At 45.4% G+C, this 17,037-nt stretch overlaps 1 protein-coding gene across 1 annotated transcript; it reads left to right on the top strand.

Moving 5' to 3' along the window:
- Window positions 1–468: 468 nt before the first annotated feature.
- PIWIL1 (piwi like RNA-mediated gene silencing 1) lies at window positions 469–16,927 on the top strand. Its single transcript, XM_069030979.1, has 21 exons — window positions 469–553; window positions 1,198–1,281; window positions 1,873–2,140; window positions 2,434–2,559; window positions 2,921–3,135; window positions 4,219–4,340; window positions 4,946–5,026; window positions 5,604–5,801; window positions 6,145–6,256; window positions 7,436–7,553; window positions 8,164–8,281; window positions 8,433–8,547; window positions 10,488–10,675; window positions 11,216–11,288; window positions 11,615–11,815; window positions 12,090–12,193; window positions 12,695–12,765; window positions 13,299–13,452; window positions 14,286–14,411; window positions 14,838–14,985; window positions 15,674–16,927. The coding sequence occupies exons 2-21, from the start codon at window positions 1,201–1,203 to the stop codon at window positions 15,788–15,790; spliced, it is 2,736 nt and encodes a 911-aa protein (XP_068887080.1). The 5' UTR covers window positions 469–553; window positions 1,198–1,200; the 3' UTR covers window positions 15,791–16,927.
- The last annotated feature ends 110 nt before the right edge of the window (window positions 16,928–17,037 follow it).

Here is a 17,037-nt window from a genome sequence, read left to right as displayed (position 1 = left end):
CAGGGCGGCACCCGAGCGGAGCCTCGGGCCGGCACCCACAGCGGCGCCTCAGGCGGGCACCCGAGCGGAGCCTCGGGCCGGCACCCACAGCGGAGCCTCGGGCCGGCACCCGAGCGGCGCCTCAGGCCGGCACCCGAGCGGCGCCTCAGGCGGGCACCCCGAGCGGAGCCTCGGGCCGGCACCCACAGCGGCGCCTCAGGGCGGCACCCGAGCGGAGCCTCGGGCCGGCACCCACAGCGACTCCTCGGGCCGGCACCCACAGCGGCGCCTCAGGCCGCGGACGGAAGCCCTGCCGCCATGGCGGGCACGGCCGCAGCAGCCCGTGCCGTGGGGGCGGGGCAAGCGCCGCCCGTCGGCTCCCTTCGTCCCTCTCCGGCGGCGCTCGGCAGCCAATCGGCGCAGAGCGCGCCTTCCCGCCTCGCCGCGCTGTCGCGTGCAGGGGGGGCGCCGTGCTGAGGGCTGCTCCGGGCCCGGTGTGCGAGGCGGGCGGTGGCTGCAGCGGGGGCAGAATCGTGCGGGGGCCGGGGGAAGGCAGATTGCTGTCTACAGGCAGGTAAGAGCAGTGTCCCCGTGCGGCCCGAGGGCAGGCTGAGGTGAGGCCGAGGGCTGGTGGGTGTGCCTGGGCGCGGGAAAGGAGGGGCGACTCTGGCTGGGGATTTTGGCCCCGCAAACTGCTCGAGGCGGGCAGGGAAGTTCGGGCCAGGCTCACGGGGCAGGAAGGGTGTCCGTGAGTGGCGAGGGTGGGTAGGGCTGGGTGAGTGGCTGGGTGGGTAGACCAGGCTGCAACGCTGGTAGGTGCTCTGGAACAGTGTGGTCTGCTCCTGGTGTAAGGGAGCAAATCAGGCTGAATCGAGTCTCCAGTGAAAGTTGAAGGTAACATCAGAGGGCCCTGGCTTACGCTTGGCTGAGGCCACAGGTCCTGCTGTGCTCTCCAGTCTGATCGACTCAACAGCTTCAGATTTGTGGCGGCCTGTGCCAGTCCGTGCAAACCTGACTGAAAGAGCTTCCCCTCACTCCCGTTATGGCTCCGTTAGTGTGGAGATCCCCGAGCAGGGAATTCTGCAGGGATGGGTGTCTTTTACTGAGCCAGTTGTAATTAAAGCAGGGCAAGTGCAATAGTGCTGCTCGTAATATTTAGTGGGATAAGGATGGGGAAGGAGAAGATAGAACATTAATGCTGTAGGTTGCTTGTTTTAGAAGATGACGGGAAGAGCCAGAGCCAGAGCCAGAGGGAGACCTCCCGCACAGGGATCTGCTCTTCCTGCTGTAGGAGATGCACCTGTAAGTTGGTTTTTCTTTCTAATGAGTGCAACCAGGATTTGAAATGTCATACCTAACCTACTTTCTGTTTTAATATCAGGCAGATATGTTAGATGTTCTATGTGTGTATGCATATATTCTGTTGGGTGTAGGGTTAATATAACTCTGTTTTATTAAGTTTCCAGTAACATGAAACTCTGAATTGTGGGATTGCTCATGGCTGTAGGTTGCAGTTCTTCCAGCCATGACACTTTTTAATATTGTTTATTCACTAGACACTAAAATTACAGAAGATGTTTTTATGGAATAACTAGTCAGTTACTTGAGGTATCAGAGGGTCTGCAGAAAATGAGAAGTCCATCAATTTTAGTTAGAGCTTAGAAAGAGGAGATTTGCATTAGCTATTAGTTAAATGAATAACAACTTAGAAAAAACATTTCCACACTCCAGTATTTTTGAGTTAAAGTGTAGAGTAATAACTCTGCTCCTTAGGATAGGAAAAAAGAGAGTTAAACTTCCATACCTCTTGCCCTCGAGTATTTGAATGTTCTCTCCTTAGTGAATGTTCTGTTGCACTCTTGGAAGCACGCTGTTTGTTCCCAACTGTGGCAGGTCCAGCAGGGTGTGCCCAGCCAGCTGCGCGGCTGCCAGCAGCTCCAGCAGCCCCTGCAGCCCCTGCAGCCTCCGCAGCTCCAGCAGCCCCTGCAGCCCCCGCAGCCCCCGCAGCCCCCGCAGCCCCCGCAGCCCCTGCAGCCTCCGCAGCTCCAGCAGCTCCCGCAGCTCCAGCAGCTCCATGTTCCTCCACCACAGTCGGAAGAGCCCGGGGGCCATGGGCGCCTGCGCGGCTTTGAGAGCGTCCTGCAGGAGAGAAGGCCAGAAGGTCAGAAAGGCTGAGAAATTCAGTGTCCATAAGAGCATGTGTTTTGAAGAGAATACAGTTAGGACATTCTTTAGATTATATTTCTCTTCCTTCTTTTCAAAATGAGATTTATTACTAAGATTTGAAAGATGTTTGCTGCATAACAAAAGCTGACACGTAACATTTTGTGATTACTCTTAAATTTATCTAAGTGCCTTTCAAGATTGAATTGTATTATATATTTTTATTTATATAATAAATATGTATGTTATGTGTTACTTGATTGTGATTCTGCCTCAAATTTTAAACCATAGGATTACAGGTTTCCTCGGGGCTCCAGGATTTGTCTTTACGAGATAGGGGTGGACGTCGTAGAGATTTCCATGACCTTGGGGTGAATACTCGGCAAGCCATGGTACATGTTCAAGAATCCAAAACTGGTATGTTTAAATTAAACTGTAGACATATAAGCAATTTGAAATTAAAGATAGTTTCCTTTATTTCTGCTCTTAGTTTCCCCTAGAGAGCCAGGTAAAAAAAATCATTATGGTGTGTTAGAAAAAGATAAAAAGTTGTTCCTGATACCTGAAGAGGAACATGGAGGGTTTTCCTGACAGCTGAAGGCAGGAAGCTCCAGTGGGCACATGAGTGTCTGATAACAGCGTGCCAAAGCTCGCTGAGCCAGAACAGATGCAGAACACAACTGACCTCTAATCTTTGTCTGAATGCCATAGCTTTAAAAAATTTTCTCAGAGCTGTTGAATGACTGTAAACTGGTACCATGTTTGCGTCTCTGTTCAGGTTTTTCAGGAAGAATGGTAAAACTGACCACAAATCACTTCCGCCTGACGTCTCGCCCGCAGTGGGCCCTGTACCAGTACCACGTTGGCTACAGCCCTGAGATGGAGGCGCGGCGGCTGCGCTCGGCTCTGCTCTTCCAGCACGAAGAGCGCATTGGAAGGACCCACGCCTTTGATGGGTCCATATTGTTCTTGCCAAAGAAACTGGAGAATAAGGTGTGATATGAGAATGCTGTTTGATTTGTTGCTTTGATTTGCATTTTATGGTGCTTCTTGTTTCTTACTAGCTAGGGTGGTTAGGGAATTGGTGTCCCACAAGCAGTGTTCAGTTGTATTGAGTATATCCTTATAAGCTAATCTGTTTGTGTAGAGAAATTTAGTAATAAATGCTTGGTTCTAATGCTTAATTTCTGCAGGCTAGAATCATCCTCTGCACAGAAGTGGATAGTACACAGAGTATTTCTCCTTTAGTTTCCTTTGTACTTATATCTTTTTGTAATGTCTGTATTTTAACACTCACATAATTGAAAGGGTGGATGAGTTGGGTGTATGTGACAAGGTTTTGGTAGCAGGCGGGGTCAGGGTGGCTCCTATGGGAAAGGGTCAGGGTCAGCCCTGTGTTGGGCACAGTCATTGCCAGCCAGCTTCAGAATAGACCCATCACAGGCCAGAGCTGAGCCCATCAGCTAAGTTGTTGGCACCTCTGTGTATTTAAAAAGGAGGGAAAAATTCCAGAGCAAAGAAAAATCTGAGAAGAAAGGAGCACCAGAGGGAAATAACCCCTGCCCTCTGTGCCTTGTGCCACTCATTGCTTCGCTGGAGGGACTGAGTGTAGCCAGTGCTGTTCACAGAGGGGCCAGAGGAGTCCAGAGGGAAGCTGAGTTTGGAAAAGGGAGAGGGGGAAGATGTTTTCACTGTGTGTGCTATTCTTTGTCTTTTTGCTTCCCAGTACCTGAATCAGTAATTAAATATATATTAGTTGGCAATATGTTAAGTTTATTTCCTCAAGCTGAGTTTTTTTTCTGTCATGGTCATTGGTAAGTGATGTCCCTGCTTTCATCTTGATTTCAGCTGCTCTGGGGGATAGCCCCATTCTACCCCATGAGTTGTCTTCACCCAGATGAGCAGAGCCTTTATGTTGTAGTTTACAGTCCTAGTGGGAGATCGAATCCACATTGCAGTTAGTCTTGAGTTACTGCTTAGAGTAAAAATGGCCAAGTCCAGTTTGGTATTACTGGAGCAAAATCCAGATACAGCCCTGTTTGCTCTAGTTTTCTTAACCTTATTTCACTTCCTCAGGTTACTGAACTGTTTAGTAGGACTCGAAATGGGGAGGATGTGAAGATAACAATCACACTGACTAACGAGTTGCCACCTACTTCGCCTACTTGTCTGCAATTTTACAACATCATTTTTAGAAGGTTTGCTGTACAAGTTATGTCTCTATAAGAAGTCGCTCTGAAAATATTTGACTTAAGTTTTTCCATTCCTAGGAACGGGCTACAACAATTAAGTATTAGATATGTAAATTTTTAAGCCTTTGTGGTTACTGTTACTGTGGGGCCAAACACATGGCAATATTGTAATGTGCAGTTGTGTGTATTGCTGGCCCACGTTATTGTGAAAGGAGTTTATGCTGTTGGAGGCAGTCAGTCCTATCCCTACCTCCTGTGTGTACGGGTTCACCTCTTAAACCAAATAGTAGAGCAGGACATTGAACTGGCAAATTCCTTTTTTGTGGCTGTAGTCTTTCCTCTTAACCTTGGTACCTGGGCTGTGTGGTTCATCTGAGATGTTTGGGCTGCTACCTTCAGCTGGTTCGGGAAGGGTTGGGTTGGACGTGAACTTACCTCACCTGGTGGTTGTTAATAAGTGTCCATGACCTTTATAAATTGAGTTTAATGAGAAGTTCATGTTTCATGTAGTCAGAGAACAGTGAGTTTGTGCATAGGGATTGGACCATGCATGATGTGATAAACTGAGTAATAGTAATAAAAATAAATAACATCTATATTTCAAATTCTAGGGTTTTGAAGATGCTGAATTTGCAGCAGATTGGACGTAATTATTATAACCCCAGTGATCCAGTCAGCATTCCTCATCACAGGTTTGGCAAAAATCCTTGGGTTTTGGAGGGGTGCTGGGCCAAGGGTTGCTGGCTTTCAGGGGGTGTCCTCATTCCCTGCAGGATCCCTAGAGGGTGCCGGGTGCTCTGGCTGGCCCTGGGCCTGCTGTACAACTTGGTAGGCTTGAGTTTGCCTGGGGTTCCATCATGTGGCTGTGGTGTACTCCCTGCCATTAACCTACCCTACACAGCCTGGTTGATGGGAGGAACTGGGCTGGATAAAATGCTGGTCTTTCTCTTTTAAAAGTGTCCTGAATACCTACACGCTTTGTCTGTGAGATATTTAATAGCATGAAATGGATTTCTTAGCTTTTGAGGCATTCTTTCTTTCAGTCAGTTATAGCTGCATCATTCAATCAATCTTATTTTAAGCTGACTAAAGATAGCTACCTGTAAAATTTTTTAAATTTTGTTAACCTTCAAGAGCTTGTTTATATTTGGACCATGGTTTCTTTGTGCCTTCAGTGCTCTCTGGTGTCTGTGAAAGTGGACAGGGATAAGAGGTGAGAATAAAGATGCTCTAAAGCACACTAAGATTTTGTGTGCTCTCTTTTGCCAGGTTGATGGTGTGGCTGGGCTTCACAAGTTCCATCCTCCAGTATGAGGAGAACATCATGTTGTGTGCAGACGTGAGCCACAAGGTTCTCCGTGGGGAGACAGTGCTGGATACTATGCACAGCCTTCACTCCCAGGTTGGAGAGGAAAGGTTTAGAGATGCCTGTGCTAAAGAGCTGATTGGTTTAATTGTTCTCACAAGGTAAGTCTTTTTTGACTTTTTGTCTTGGAGAGCTCTTTATGCTCCATGCCCTGAAGTATGCAGTAAAGCATCAGAAAGCCTGAAAATGCTGTCACTGTCAAGCTAGCAAACTGATCAAGGTGACAGCATTTGCAAAAGCAGGAAGTACACACTGCTTTTCTTTTGGTTTTATTACAGTTCAGCTTTTGGTAGAACTGAGAGCCTATACGATTGAAAACTTGAAGTTATTGCTTCTGAAAGGAGCAAAACATTCAACATGAGTATTGAGATTAACTTTGTTGTCCTACAGTTGTATTTCTTTTCTTTTAAGATGTAAACAAAAACTGATGAAATGTTTATGTAGGTACAATAACAAAACATACAGAATCGATGACATTGACTGGGATAACAATCCAAAGGGTACCTTTAGAAAATCTGATGGTTCCGAGGTGAGCTTTGTGGAGTACTACAAAAAGGTATGAAATCTTCCCTGTATGTTTAATGCTGTAACTTGGAATGTTCAGTCCTTGTTACAGGTTTATTTAGGATGTAATTTAAATTTGTAATTCATAGTATTTTTAACAGAATTTTGTATAAAGGACACTGTGTAATCTGAGATCAGTAACTAACCTGCATAGCATGGTTTGGTGGGAGTAGTCCATCCCAGTGAGTAGTTGGTCAGGCAAAAAGGCCCAGAGGGCTGCATGGGTGAGCAAGGAGCTCTTGGGAGAACTGAAAAAGGAGGCATATGGAAGGTGCAAGCAGGGACAGGTGATCTGGGGGGAATACAGATACGCTCGCACAGCACGCAGAGCTGAGGTTAGGAAAGCCAAAGTGCCTCTGGAATTGAGTGTATCTGTCATAGCTTAACCACTGAGGCATACCACTGTAATTGTCAAGTCTTTATGCATATCAGTTTCAACTGAAACGGGATGGAACTTTAAATAAACAAAAAGCAAAATTTGTGTTACATATTCTACTTCAGGATGGAGTTCAGATTTTCTCTGCTGTTTTGCCTTTCATGTGATCTCTTTTTTCTTGTTTTGTTTTTAAATGCAATCCTTTGGATGGTTTTTAAGATGGGGCTCTCTTCAAGAAAAAGTTAAACTATGAAATGGGTTTGTTGACTGTCAACTTGGGTTGCCTTTCTGTGGCTTGCTTTGGAGTTTTGGGGTTTTTTTCTATGCTAAATTAGTGACTCCTAGACAAGACCAACTCTTGCCAGATGCAGGGGAAGGTTATGTGAAGGTTAAGTTTCAGAAACTTCACTTGGGAGTCTCGTTTGATTCCTGTGATTTCTTGAATTAAATTGCTCTGTAGGGCAGGAACTTTGTCCATTGCTGAACTGGAAGGAGCATCCTAATATTGAGTTAGATACTCCAATTTGATTCTGCCTGAAGCAAGGCACAAGCTTTGTTTCTGTTGTCTCGTACACGTCAATAGTTTGATGGCACCAGGAGAGAGAATAGTGCTTTCCTGCTTGGCCTTTTCTGACAAAGCCAGTTCCTCTCAGATGTGCTAATTGGAAAAGGTTACTAGTTGCTTTTGGTTTCGTTTTAGGGAAAAATACTCATTTTCTAAAGTGAGCATTATTATTCAGGAAACTGCTTGTTTGTTATGAGTAAACTAACATGCAGTCTGTATTTCTGATACAGCAATATAATATAGAAATCAGTGATTGGATGCAGCCTGTCTTGATCAGTCAGATGAAGAGGAAGAGCGGGAACATACAAGGATCTGTGGCTCTGATTCCAGAGCTGTGCTCCCTGACAGGTACTGTATCAAAGCATCAAACCATAATGCCTGCTGACATGGGTATTCTGACAGCAGCCTTTTGCCAAGTTCAGGAGAATTGTTTTGTCTGTATAAATGTGAGTTTAGGAACACATTTTGTTGCTAAAAGATTAGATACTTAAATGGGACTAGAAAGTTCGAGGGGTTTGATGTTGCAAAGTGTTTAGGTACGGTGTTCAACATTGGCACACTGATAACTTGTAGAGTTCTGGTGGTAGAACTTTTGTTGGAAAAGAGAAATTTACTAGAAATTGATGATAATTTTGTAAGATACATAAATATGTGTTTTGGTCTGAGATACTCACTTTGCACTAGCAGTACCTGTCCCATCTCAGCACTCTCTTGTTTTGATTTGAAAATGGAAATGACTGCACTGACTTGTGTGGTTTTGTTTAAAGTGCAAAAATCCAGATTTTTTTTTCTATGCCAGTGGGAATGTATATACAGGAAGCAACTGAAAACCTTGGTTACTACTGCCACCACTTCCTGTGTCTGCAGGACACGGATCGTTAATCTGCACGACCTGCAGGTTTAATTTTCATAGTCCTTAGTCTTGACTTTGACTCAGAAGAGGCTTTGCTGTTCACAGGATTGACTGACAAGATGCGCAGTGATTTCAATGTGATGAAGGACTTGGCCGTTCACACCCGGCTGCCCCCCGAGCAAAGGCAGCGCGAGATTGGGAGGCTTCTGAGCTACATCCAAGAGTACGGCACTTTAATATCCTCTCTGTTTCTGTCTCATGAAAAATTCGTATCACAAACTCCTTGCAATAAAACTTCTGAAATCTTGCTAGTTTAAAAAAGTCAGGAAGAACAAATGTCTTACGTTTTTAATTCAAATCTTGTTTTTAAACAGAGATGACAATGTTCAGAAGGAACTCCGAAACTGGGGTTTAAGCTTTGATTATAAATCAGAGTCCTTTACAGGAAGAGTTGTTCAAGGAGAGAAGATATTTCAATCAGGAAACATGGTAAATAATAAATCAATTTGTAAAACCTGATGAAACAAGTTCTTAAGGAAGGAAACTACTTTTTGGTTTATAAGTGAAGGATAAAGAGGGAAAACGTTATACACAAGTCTTTGTCCAAGCAGGAGACTTGCAAACTTCTTCAGTTGTTGCCAAGTTCTGGTTAGAAACCCTTGAAGGCACTCCATTACAATAGTGTTGTCCTTGCAAAACAGTCCTTCTGGCCAGATACACAGACGAGGAGACTAGAGATGTTTCTAATTAGTTTCCATTTATTAAAGAGGTACCGAGGCCTTGAGATGAAAAGCCACTCATTATTTCAGTTCAGTAGATAGAACACAGACAGTGTATGTTCGCTCCCAGGTAGGATGACCAGTATGAATAATGTAGAGTTGAATTAAGTCAGAGCTTGTGGTAAAACATGAGATACTTGCTCTGTACTGGAGATTCTTGTTTTGGATGGCTGCTGGATGGACAAGGGCATTTTGCACAGCTGTACAGATCAAGATCTTGTATTTGGTAAAGCTTTTTTATTCCTGCTATTTAAAAGATCTGCTGTCTTTATAATAATACTTTTCTTTCTCTCAAGCAGTTACCTTATTAAAAAGAAAAATGGGATAACAATAAATACATCAAAAGCTTTGTCTTTATAGCACAGAATCTGTGCAGCAAATAGTAACAACTTAATCAGCTAAAAATCCTAAGTATGTTTGGGTATTTAGGAATGAAGCATTTCAAGAGTATCATTTCTTTGTAGGGCTAGATAAAACTTACTTTAAATTTCTGATGTTAGCAGTAAGGGGACAGATGAATATGGAGTCGTGTGTTCTAGGCAGAAGTGTTCCAGCCTGCTCTGGAAGCGTGTCAGGAGCGGCTGCGCTGTGGGCTGTGGGGCAGTGGCTGTGCTGTGGTGTGGGCTGTGGGGCAGTGGGTGTGGGCTGTGGGGCAGTGGCTGGGCTGTGGGCTGTGGGGCAGTGGCTGGGCTGTGGGCTGTGGGCTGTGGGGCAGTGGGTGTGGGCTGTGGGGCAGTGGCTGTGGTATGGGCTGTGGGGCAGTGGCTGTGCTGTGCTGTGGGGCAGTGGGTGTGGGCTGTGGGGCAGTGGTTGTGCTGTGGGCTGTGGGGCAGTGGCTGTGGTATGGGCTGTGGGGCAGTGGCTGTGCTGTGGGCTGTGGGGCAGTGGGTGTGGGCTGTGGGGCAGTGGTTGTGCTGTGGGCTGTGGGGCAGTGGCTGTGGTATGGGCTGTGGGGCAGTGGCTGTGCTGTGGGCTGTGGGCTGTGGGGCAGTGGCTGGGCTGTGGGCTGTGGGGCAGTGGCTGTGCTGTGGGCTGTGGGCTGTGGGGCAGTGGCTGTGCTGTGGGCTGTGGGGCAGTGGCTGTGGTATGGGCTGTGGGGCAGTGGCTGGGCTGTGGGCTGTGGGGCAGTGGCTGTGCTGTGGGGCAGTGGCTGTGGTATGGGCTGTGGGGCAGTGGCTGTGCTGTGGGCTGTGGGGCAGTGGCTGTGGTATGGGCTGTGGGGCAGTGGCTGTGCTGTGGGCTGTGGGGCAGTGGCTGGGCTGTGGGCTGTGGGGGCAGTGGCTGTGCTGTGGGCTGTGGGCTGTGGGGCAGTGGCTGTGCTGTGCTGTGGGCTGTGGGGCAGTGGCTGTGCTGTGGGCTGTGGGGCAGTGGGTGTGGGCTGTGGGGCAGTGGCTGTGCTGTGGGCTGTGGGGCAGTGGCTGTGGTATGGGCTGTGGGGCAGTGGCTGGGCTGTGGGCTGTGGGGCAGTGGGTGTGGGCTGTGGGGCAGTGGCTGTGCTGTGGGCTGTGGGGCAGTGGCTGTGGTATGGGCTGTGGGGCAGTGGCTGTGCTGTGGGCTGTGGGGCAGTGGCTGTGGGCTGTGGGGCAGTGGCTGTGCTGTGCTGTGGGATGTTTGGCAGGTGCTGATCTGCTCTCTCTGGCCTGCCTGCAGTTTGATTACAACCCTCAGTTCGCCGACTGGACCAAGGAGACGAGGGGCATTCCCCTGATCCGCCCTGTGCCCATGGACAGCTGGCTGCTGATCTACACCCGCCGCAACTACGACGCGGCCAACACCCTCCTGCAGAGCCTCTGCAAGGTCACCCCGTCCATGGGCATCAGGATGGGCAAGCCAAACATGTGAGTGTCTTCAGAGAGCTGATGGAAAAATCATTGCCGTGTTAGGCTGTTCAGTGAGGAGAGGGTGTAGTGTGTCACACAGCTGACTTCTGTGAGATTTTCAGTAAAGCAAAGTTGCTTTCACTATGCAGATTGCTCAGTTCTCTCTTGTGACTGACTTCTCTTACTCATGCTTTATTTCTGAGAGCTTTTTGCATGCCAAAACTAAGAAGTATTAGACAGTCGTTGAGCAAACCTTTCTCTTAGGAATATTTTCTTGCTGACTTTGGATGTATTCTGGTTCTGATCTGTTCTCATTGGAAATATCTTCCCTTGAGTACTTGTACATGCCTTTAACTTTGAATTTCATTGTGTTGGGAAGCTTAGTTGGAGGTGATTCCTTTTAATCTTCAAAATGTGTGAATATTGTATGTTTGTTAGTAGCTGTAAATGTGATATTTCATACAGTATTGGTGCATAGTGAGCTTTTATGCTTTTGCTGAAGTTTCAATAGCTATTAGTTGTTTTTCTTCTGAAAGCATTTTCTCTCTTTCTTTTCAGGATTGAAGTAGATGATAGAACAGAAGCTTATTTAAGGGTTTTACAGCAAAGGGTTACCCCAGACACAAACATAGTATGTATTTGAATCCATCATTTCAAATCCTGTTAATCTCTGTAATTGGTGTTTAGTGGGATTTGCTCTCAGAAATACAACTCTGGGCTCCTGAGAATCCAGTGCGTACCTGGTCATCCTCCTGTGCAAACCTGAGTGACAATGGGTATCCTTCTGGATAAGAGCCCGTGGTTCTAAAGTACAGACACTGACACTTTGCAGTTACTTCTTTCACTGTGAACATTTGAATACTTCTCTTGAGCATGAGAAGTTTTTCCTAAAGAACTCTTAAGTGCTGTGTAAATCTGTGAATGCAGCTTCTTACAAAGATTCTTTTTCCTTCAAAGGTAGTTTGTATTTTGTCTAGTTCCCGAAAGGATAAATACGATGCCATCAAGAAATATTTGTGTACAGACTGTCCCATCCCCAGCCAGTGTGTGCTGGCTCGCACTTTGAGTAAACCACGGACTATCATGACAGTAGCAACAAAAATTGCCTTACAGATGAACTGTAAAATGGGTGGAGAACTCTGGAGTGTTGAGATCCCCGTAAGTATTTTCTTATAAATGCTAACTCAATGGGAACTCCTCTTTATTAGGCTTTATTTAGAAAGCAAGCCTTTTTTCCCAAGAAAGAAAGTTGAATGTTCTTTGTGTCATTTGTTTTGTGTCTGTGAGAAGGGGCATGAATTTAAATATAACGTAGGGAGACATTTAACCCAAGAATTCAGTGCTGTGCTTTACTTAAGCATCCTGATGCCATACAGGTTGTCATGATTGTGTTCCCCTGTGCCCTGACCCATGCTGTGTGATTGCTTTGCAGCTGAAGCAGGTGATGATTGTGGGCATTGATTGTTACCATGACACCGTCTCTGGAAAGCAGTCAGTTGCAGGGTTTGTCGCCAGCCTGAATCAAACAGTGACACGGTAAGATCAGAATGCCAAAGGCAAAGAACCCCCAAAACAATAAAAAAACAACCTTTCCTTTGACTGGAAAGTAGCTTCAATGTGGTGGCCCATCATCAGGAAAATTGAAAATTGGTTTGCTGTAATGGTTAATAAGAAATATATTGTGAACTTTTTCTACTGCATCCCTTGAAGGAGTGGCGTTGTCCTTTCCCCACGCCACTCGGAGAGGGGTCAAATGGTGGAGACAGGGCTGGGATGAACAGAGGGCATCAGGGTGACAGGTTCTTTCCCCTTTTGAGTTGATGTGTGTGAAAGGTTTTTTTTGGTTGAGAGGAATTTTAAGTCATGCTAAGGCACTTTTACCACAGGGGGAATATTCTCATAGAACCCCAACTCTTCCTTGGCTGCATTGGCCCACAACACCCATAAAGACTAAGTGGTCATGGGCATTTAAAAAAAACTTCACTGCAGTAAGCCTGGGAAATGCTTTGAAGGTCTCTTTTATTTTGTTCTTCACAGGTGGTTCTCCCGCTGTGTTGTTCAAAGTCGTGGGCAAGAACTTGTGGATGGAATCAAAGCCTGCTTGCAAAGTAAGCGAAGGAGTTGTGCTCTTGTGGAGTCAGATCTAAGAACTGACTCCAATTCAGCTTCCTCAAAATTCCCCTCCCCTGCTGCCCTGAGGGGAGGTGTTATCAACCTGCACTTGGGTAACAACAGATTAAGCACTGAGTTACAAATACTGCTGAAAATGAAGAGCATTTTGTGTAAATCTTTCACTGGTCCCCATGTTTCTTTGCAATAATTAAAACCTACTTAGCAGTGCACTTCCAAAAATGCTTTAAGGGAGTTTGATTTCAAGGAGGGCACCTCCTGCTGTGAGAGAGGCCAGTGGAGCAGGTGTGTCCTTGCCTCTGTTCTGTTTGTGTGGGTGCACAGGCAAACCAGAGCTCTTCCTGCAGGTGTATTTGTGTAGCATGATCCTGACCCATTTCACATTACTGAAGGATTGAGCACCTTAGTTTTCCAACTCACTGCTGTTCTTCCAGGAGTAAAAACCCAATTTTGTTTTGGAATGAATTGTCACTACAACTATTGGCTTTTACTCTCTTTTATTTTTTTTAAGCTGCTCTAAGAAACTGGTGCAAGTGGAATAAGTGTTTGCCCTCTCGTATTTTCGTCTATCGTGATGGTGTTGGAGATGGACAACTCAATACTCTGGTTAATTATGAAGTGCCTCAATTTCTGGATTGCTTGAAGAGTATTGGTACTGACTACAGGTAAATCTGTTTCTACCAAGCCTCTTCTCTACACTGCAATAGACACAGAAATAGAAATAGACACAGGGATACAAAACAAGGCTATGAATGAAGACTGTTGTCATTCCATCCTTACTGATTTTCAGTTGAGCTCAGATAACCGTTTTTCTGATGGTTATTTACATGATTTCTGATACCTGACTTGTAATATAATAGGAATATTCTTAGTACATGCACCACATGACTGCAGTACACATGTATGCACATACACTCTTTGGGCATTCTTGATGGATGTGATAATTTACTTTTTTCCAGCTGGTTGATCATAGCCAGACTGTTACATGTCTGCCAAGTGCATTTTTTTTTCTTTCAATTTCTTAAAGGAAGTTGTCCAGTCCACTTACATTTTCAACATTCTGCTTTGAAGCTTACCAACTGCAGTGACTTAATCTGCTCTGAAAAATAAAACTATTTCCGTATACTGCAGGCAAGCAGAGCAATTGAAGTGCTCAGTTCTTCTGTTTAGCTTCTGTTAATGGCTTTACTACTCTTAAGACAATGTTTTCTATAGGAAACAATGGAGTAGAGAGTAGAAATCCAACCTGTATTTAGAAGATCCCTTCTTGGTCCATTTTCTACTTCTCAATAAGGTTAAAGTTGGATAGATGAAAAAGCAGTATGAGAGTTGCACCTCAACTAAAAATCTAAAGTTATGAACAATGTCTTATTTAATTGGAGTCAGTAAAGACTTTTTGGTGAAATTAATGCCCTGCAACTCCAGAAAATCTGCTCCTGAAATACTCTTAGTGCAATTTTCCAGGAGAGTACTGTTTTTTCCTTTTCCTATCTTTTAGTCCAAGACTTACTGTGATTGTAGTGAAGAAACGAGTGGGTGCCAGGTTCTTTGCTGAGATTGGTGGAGGACTCAAAAACCCACCCCCTGGGACAGTTGTTGACACGGTGGTTACCAGACCAGAGTGGTAAGTTCCTGCAGAGCTAACATGCACTCCTCTTGCCAGCAGCAAGGCAATGCATCCAATAGCACACGGACTATGGGATCAAGTGTAAAATACTTTCCACACTTGTGTGGCTCAGGGGGCTGGAGAAAATGAGGAGTATAAGCTAAGAACATGTGCAGGGGGAAAACTGGATAGAACAAATAGTTAAAATTGTCATGGTCTCAAGACCTGTTCCATAGAATGAGATTGTTCGTGTTCCTCCAGGTCTCCTGGCCTTTCAGACACACAGGAAGCTTTTGTGGCCAAGGCCTGGGCATACTTCAGGGGTTTAGTCAATGAGCATAAAGTGACTTCAAGAAATAAGACAAATACATAGGGACTTGCATTTTTCTGAGACAAACAGCCCTGCGTGGAACAGACTGGTGGGGTTTGCTTTTCCTCTCACAGGTACGATTTCTTTATTGTGAGCCAGACAGTGAGGAATGGCTGTGTTGCACCAACTCATTACAATGTAATTTATGACACCAGCCAGCTGAAACCAGACCACGTGCAGCGCTTGACCTACAAACTGTGCCACATGTACTACAACTGGTCGGTGAGTGTTGCCTTCCCCTGGGCAGGGACAGCCTCACCAAGGCAGAACAGGTGTCCTTATGACACTGCTGCAGCTCCAAAAAGCCTGCAAGGATGCCCTGGCACCTGGAATGGTTTGAGGCCTGGATGGTTTATTGTTCCCTGATCTCTCTGAAGATTACTTCAATTTTTATTCTCACTAGGAAATAGTTGTTTCAAGTAGAGTTCCCAAATTGTGTGTCAGAGGCAAAATTGAAATAACTTCTTACCTGCAGAAATATTCACTCCTTTATGTGGAGGTAGAACTGTGTTGCTGCATTTCCCTTGAGGCCTGTGTTGCACACCCAGCTCAGCACAGGGTCAGCTCGTGCCTGAGGTGTGCTTCAGCTTTGTCACTTCAGCAGCCATAAGTATCAGAGGTGACTGAGCCCATGTCCCACCTTCTGCAGGGCCCAGCACTGAGTGTAAACCTGTGTAAGAGGTGTAAGGAGGGCACCGGAGTTGGGAAGTTGGGGGCTTTTTTTGCATCAGTTCTTTGGTTGTGTTGGGTGTGTGTAAAGTTCTTTTCCCAAATCTGCATAAACAACAGGGATACTAATTTCACAAGTACACAGACTTTGGATTCCAGGGTTCTTTGTTACAGTGATTGCATGCTTCTTTAAATTACTTGAAAAAAAACTGCCCTCTTTTCTTTTTTCCCCTTTCTGCAGGGTATTATCAGAGTGCCTGCTCCTTGCCAATATGCCCATAAATTGGCTTTCCTTGTTGGTCAGAGTGTTCACAGAGAGCCTAATCTGATGCTTTCAGACAGACTGTTCTACCTTTGAAGTTATCAGCCAAACAGAAGAGTGTAGTTCCTCTCTAGGGACTCTAGAATTGTCTGGGGTTTTGGTTTAGTTGTGGTTTTTTGTAAGAGATGTGTAAGAGATTGCACAGGATATGTGCAATTGTGGAAATTATTTTATTTTCATTGTACCAGGGAAAAGCTTGAGATGGCTGATCTGCATTTTGAACAGGTGTCTGCTTGCTAGAATAACTTCAAAATTTTTATGATTTTTGATACTTTAGTAAATAAGTTTTTCTGTGCTTCTTCACAGAAGTGTATTGGTTGGTCCTATTTACATTTTGGGGAGGCGTACACAGAATTACTTCCTGCGTGAAAGATAGAGTTAATGCAGACCAAAATCCAAACCTTTTCAGCTAGCACATTACCCTTCCAATTTTCAAAATGCTTTGCTATTGTTGAGTCCTTGTTTTTCTTATCTGTTAAAATGAGGGGCAGATTTTGTCTCCTAAACTGTTTCATACCTTAAAGGGAGGCGATCAGGCACTCGTGGTTACCAAGGCTTTAAGGCTGCACAGTGATGCTGAACCTCCGGAAGGGGTTTGAACAGTTGTCATTGTAAGGGATTTGCAAACCAACCAGAAGCTCTGGTGCTGGCTCAAGCCTCCCCCCGGAGCAGAGGGGAGTGAGGGAGGATTTTTCAGGATGGGAGAGCTGAGGATAGAGTGATGTGCTTTTGCTTTGTCTTGTAACTTCACAGTCACTACAGTATGGGAGGAAATGACTTTAGACAACTGCACGTTCATCTCTGAGAGGAGCTGAACTGCTGGGCTGGTCCTGTTTAAGCACATGCTTGTTAAATGAGAAAAACAATTTCCATCAAGGAGTATCAGTGCACTGACAGCTTTGGGGTTTTTTGGTTTTGTACTTCCAAGCAATGGGAAGCAGCCCTGGTTTGTTCTTCATGTCTGAGGTTTTCACTGGTCACTGTTCTGCAGTCCAGTTTGTAAAACAAATAGCAGGTGTGGGGATGGATGTTGATTACAGATTTTTGCAGCAGGCAGAGTCAAACTACTGCACATGGAGAAATTTGGATTAGTGCTGGTTTTCTTAACCACCTTGTTGTGAACCTTGTTGGTTTTCTTTGTGAGATTTAAATAAAGTTGTTGCTGTAATCCTCGCTCGTTGGAGCCTGTTCTATGTATTTGCTTTTGTACTTCACCCCTGGGCTTCAGGCACAGATGGGACAGTTGCTTTGGAGTAACTTTGCGACCATTTTTTACCTCTGGC

The sequence above is a fragment of the Aphelocoma coerulescens genome, chromosome 15, assembly GCF_041296385.1.
Source record: "Aphelocoma coerulescens isolate FSJ_1873_10779 chromosome 15, UR_Acoe_1.0, whole genome shotgun sequence".
NCBI lineage: Eukaryota > Metazoa > Chordata > Aves > Passeriformes > Corvidae > Aphelocoma > Aphelocoma coerulescens.
This window is presented reverse-complemented; position numbering and strand designations above follow the sequence as displayed.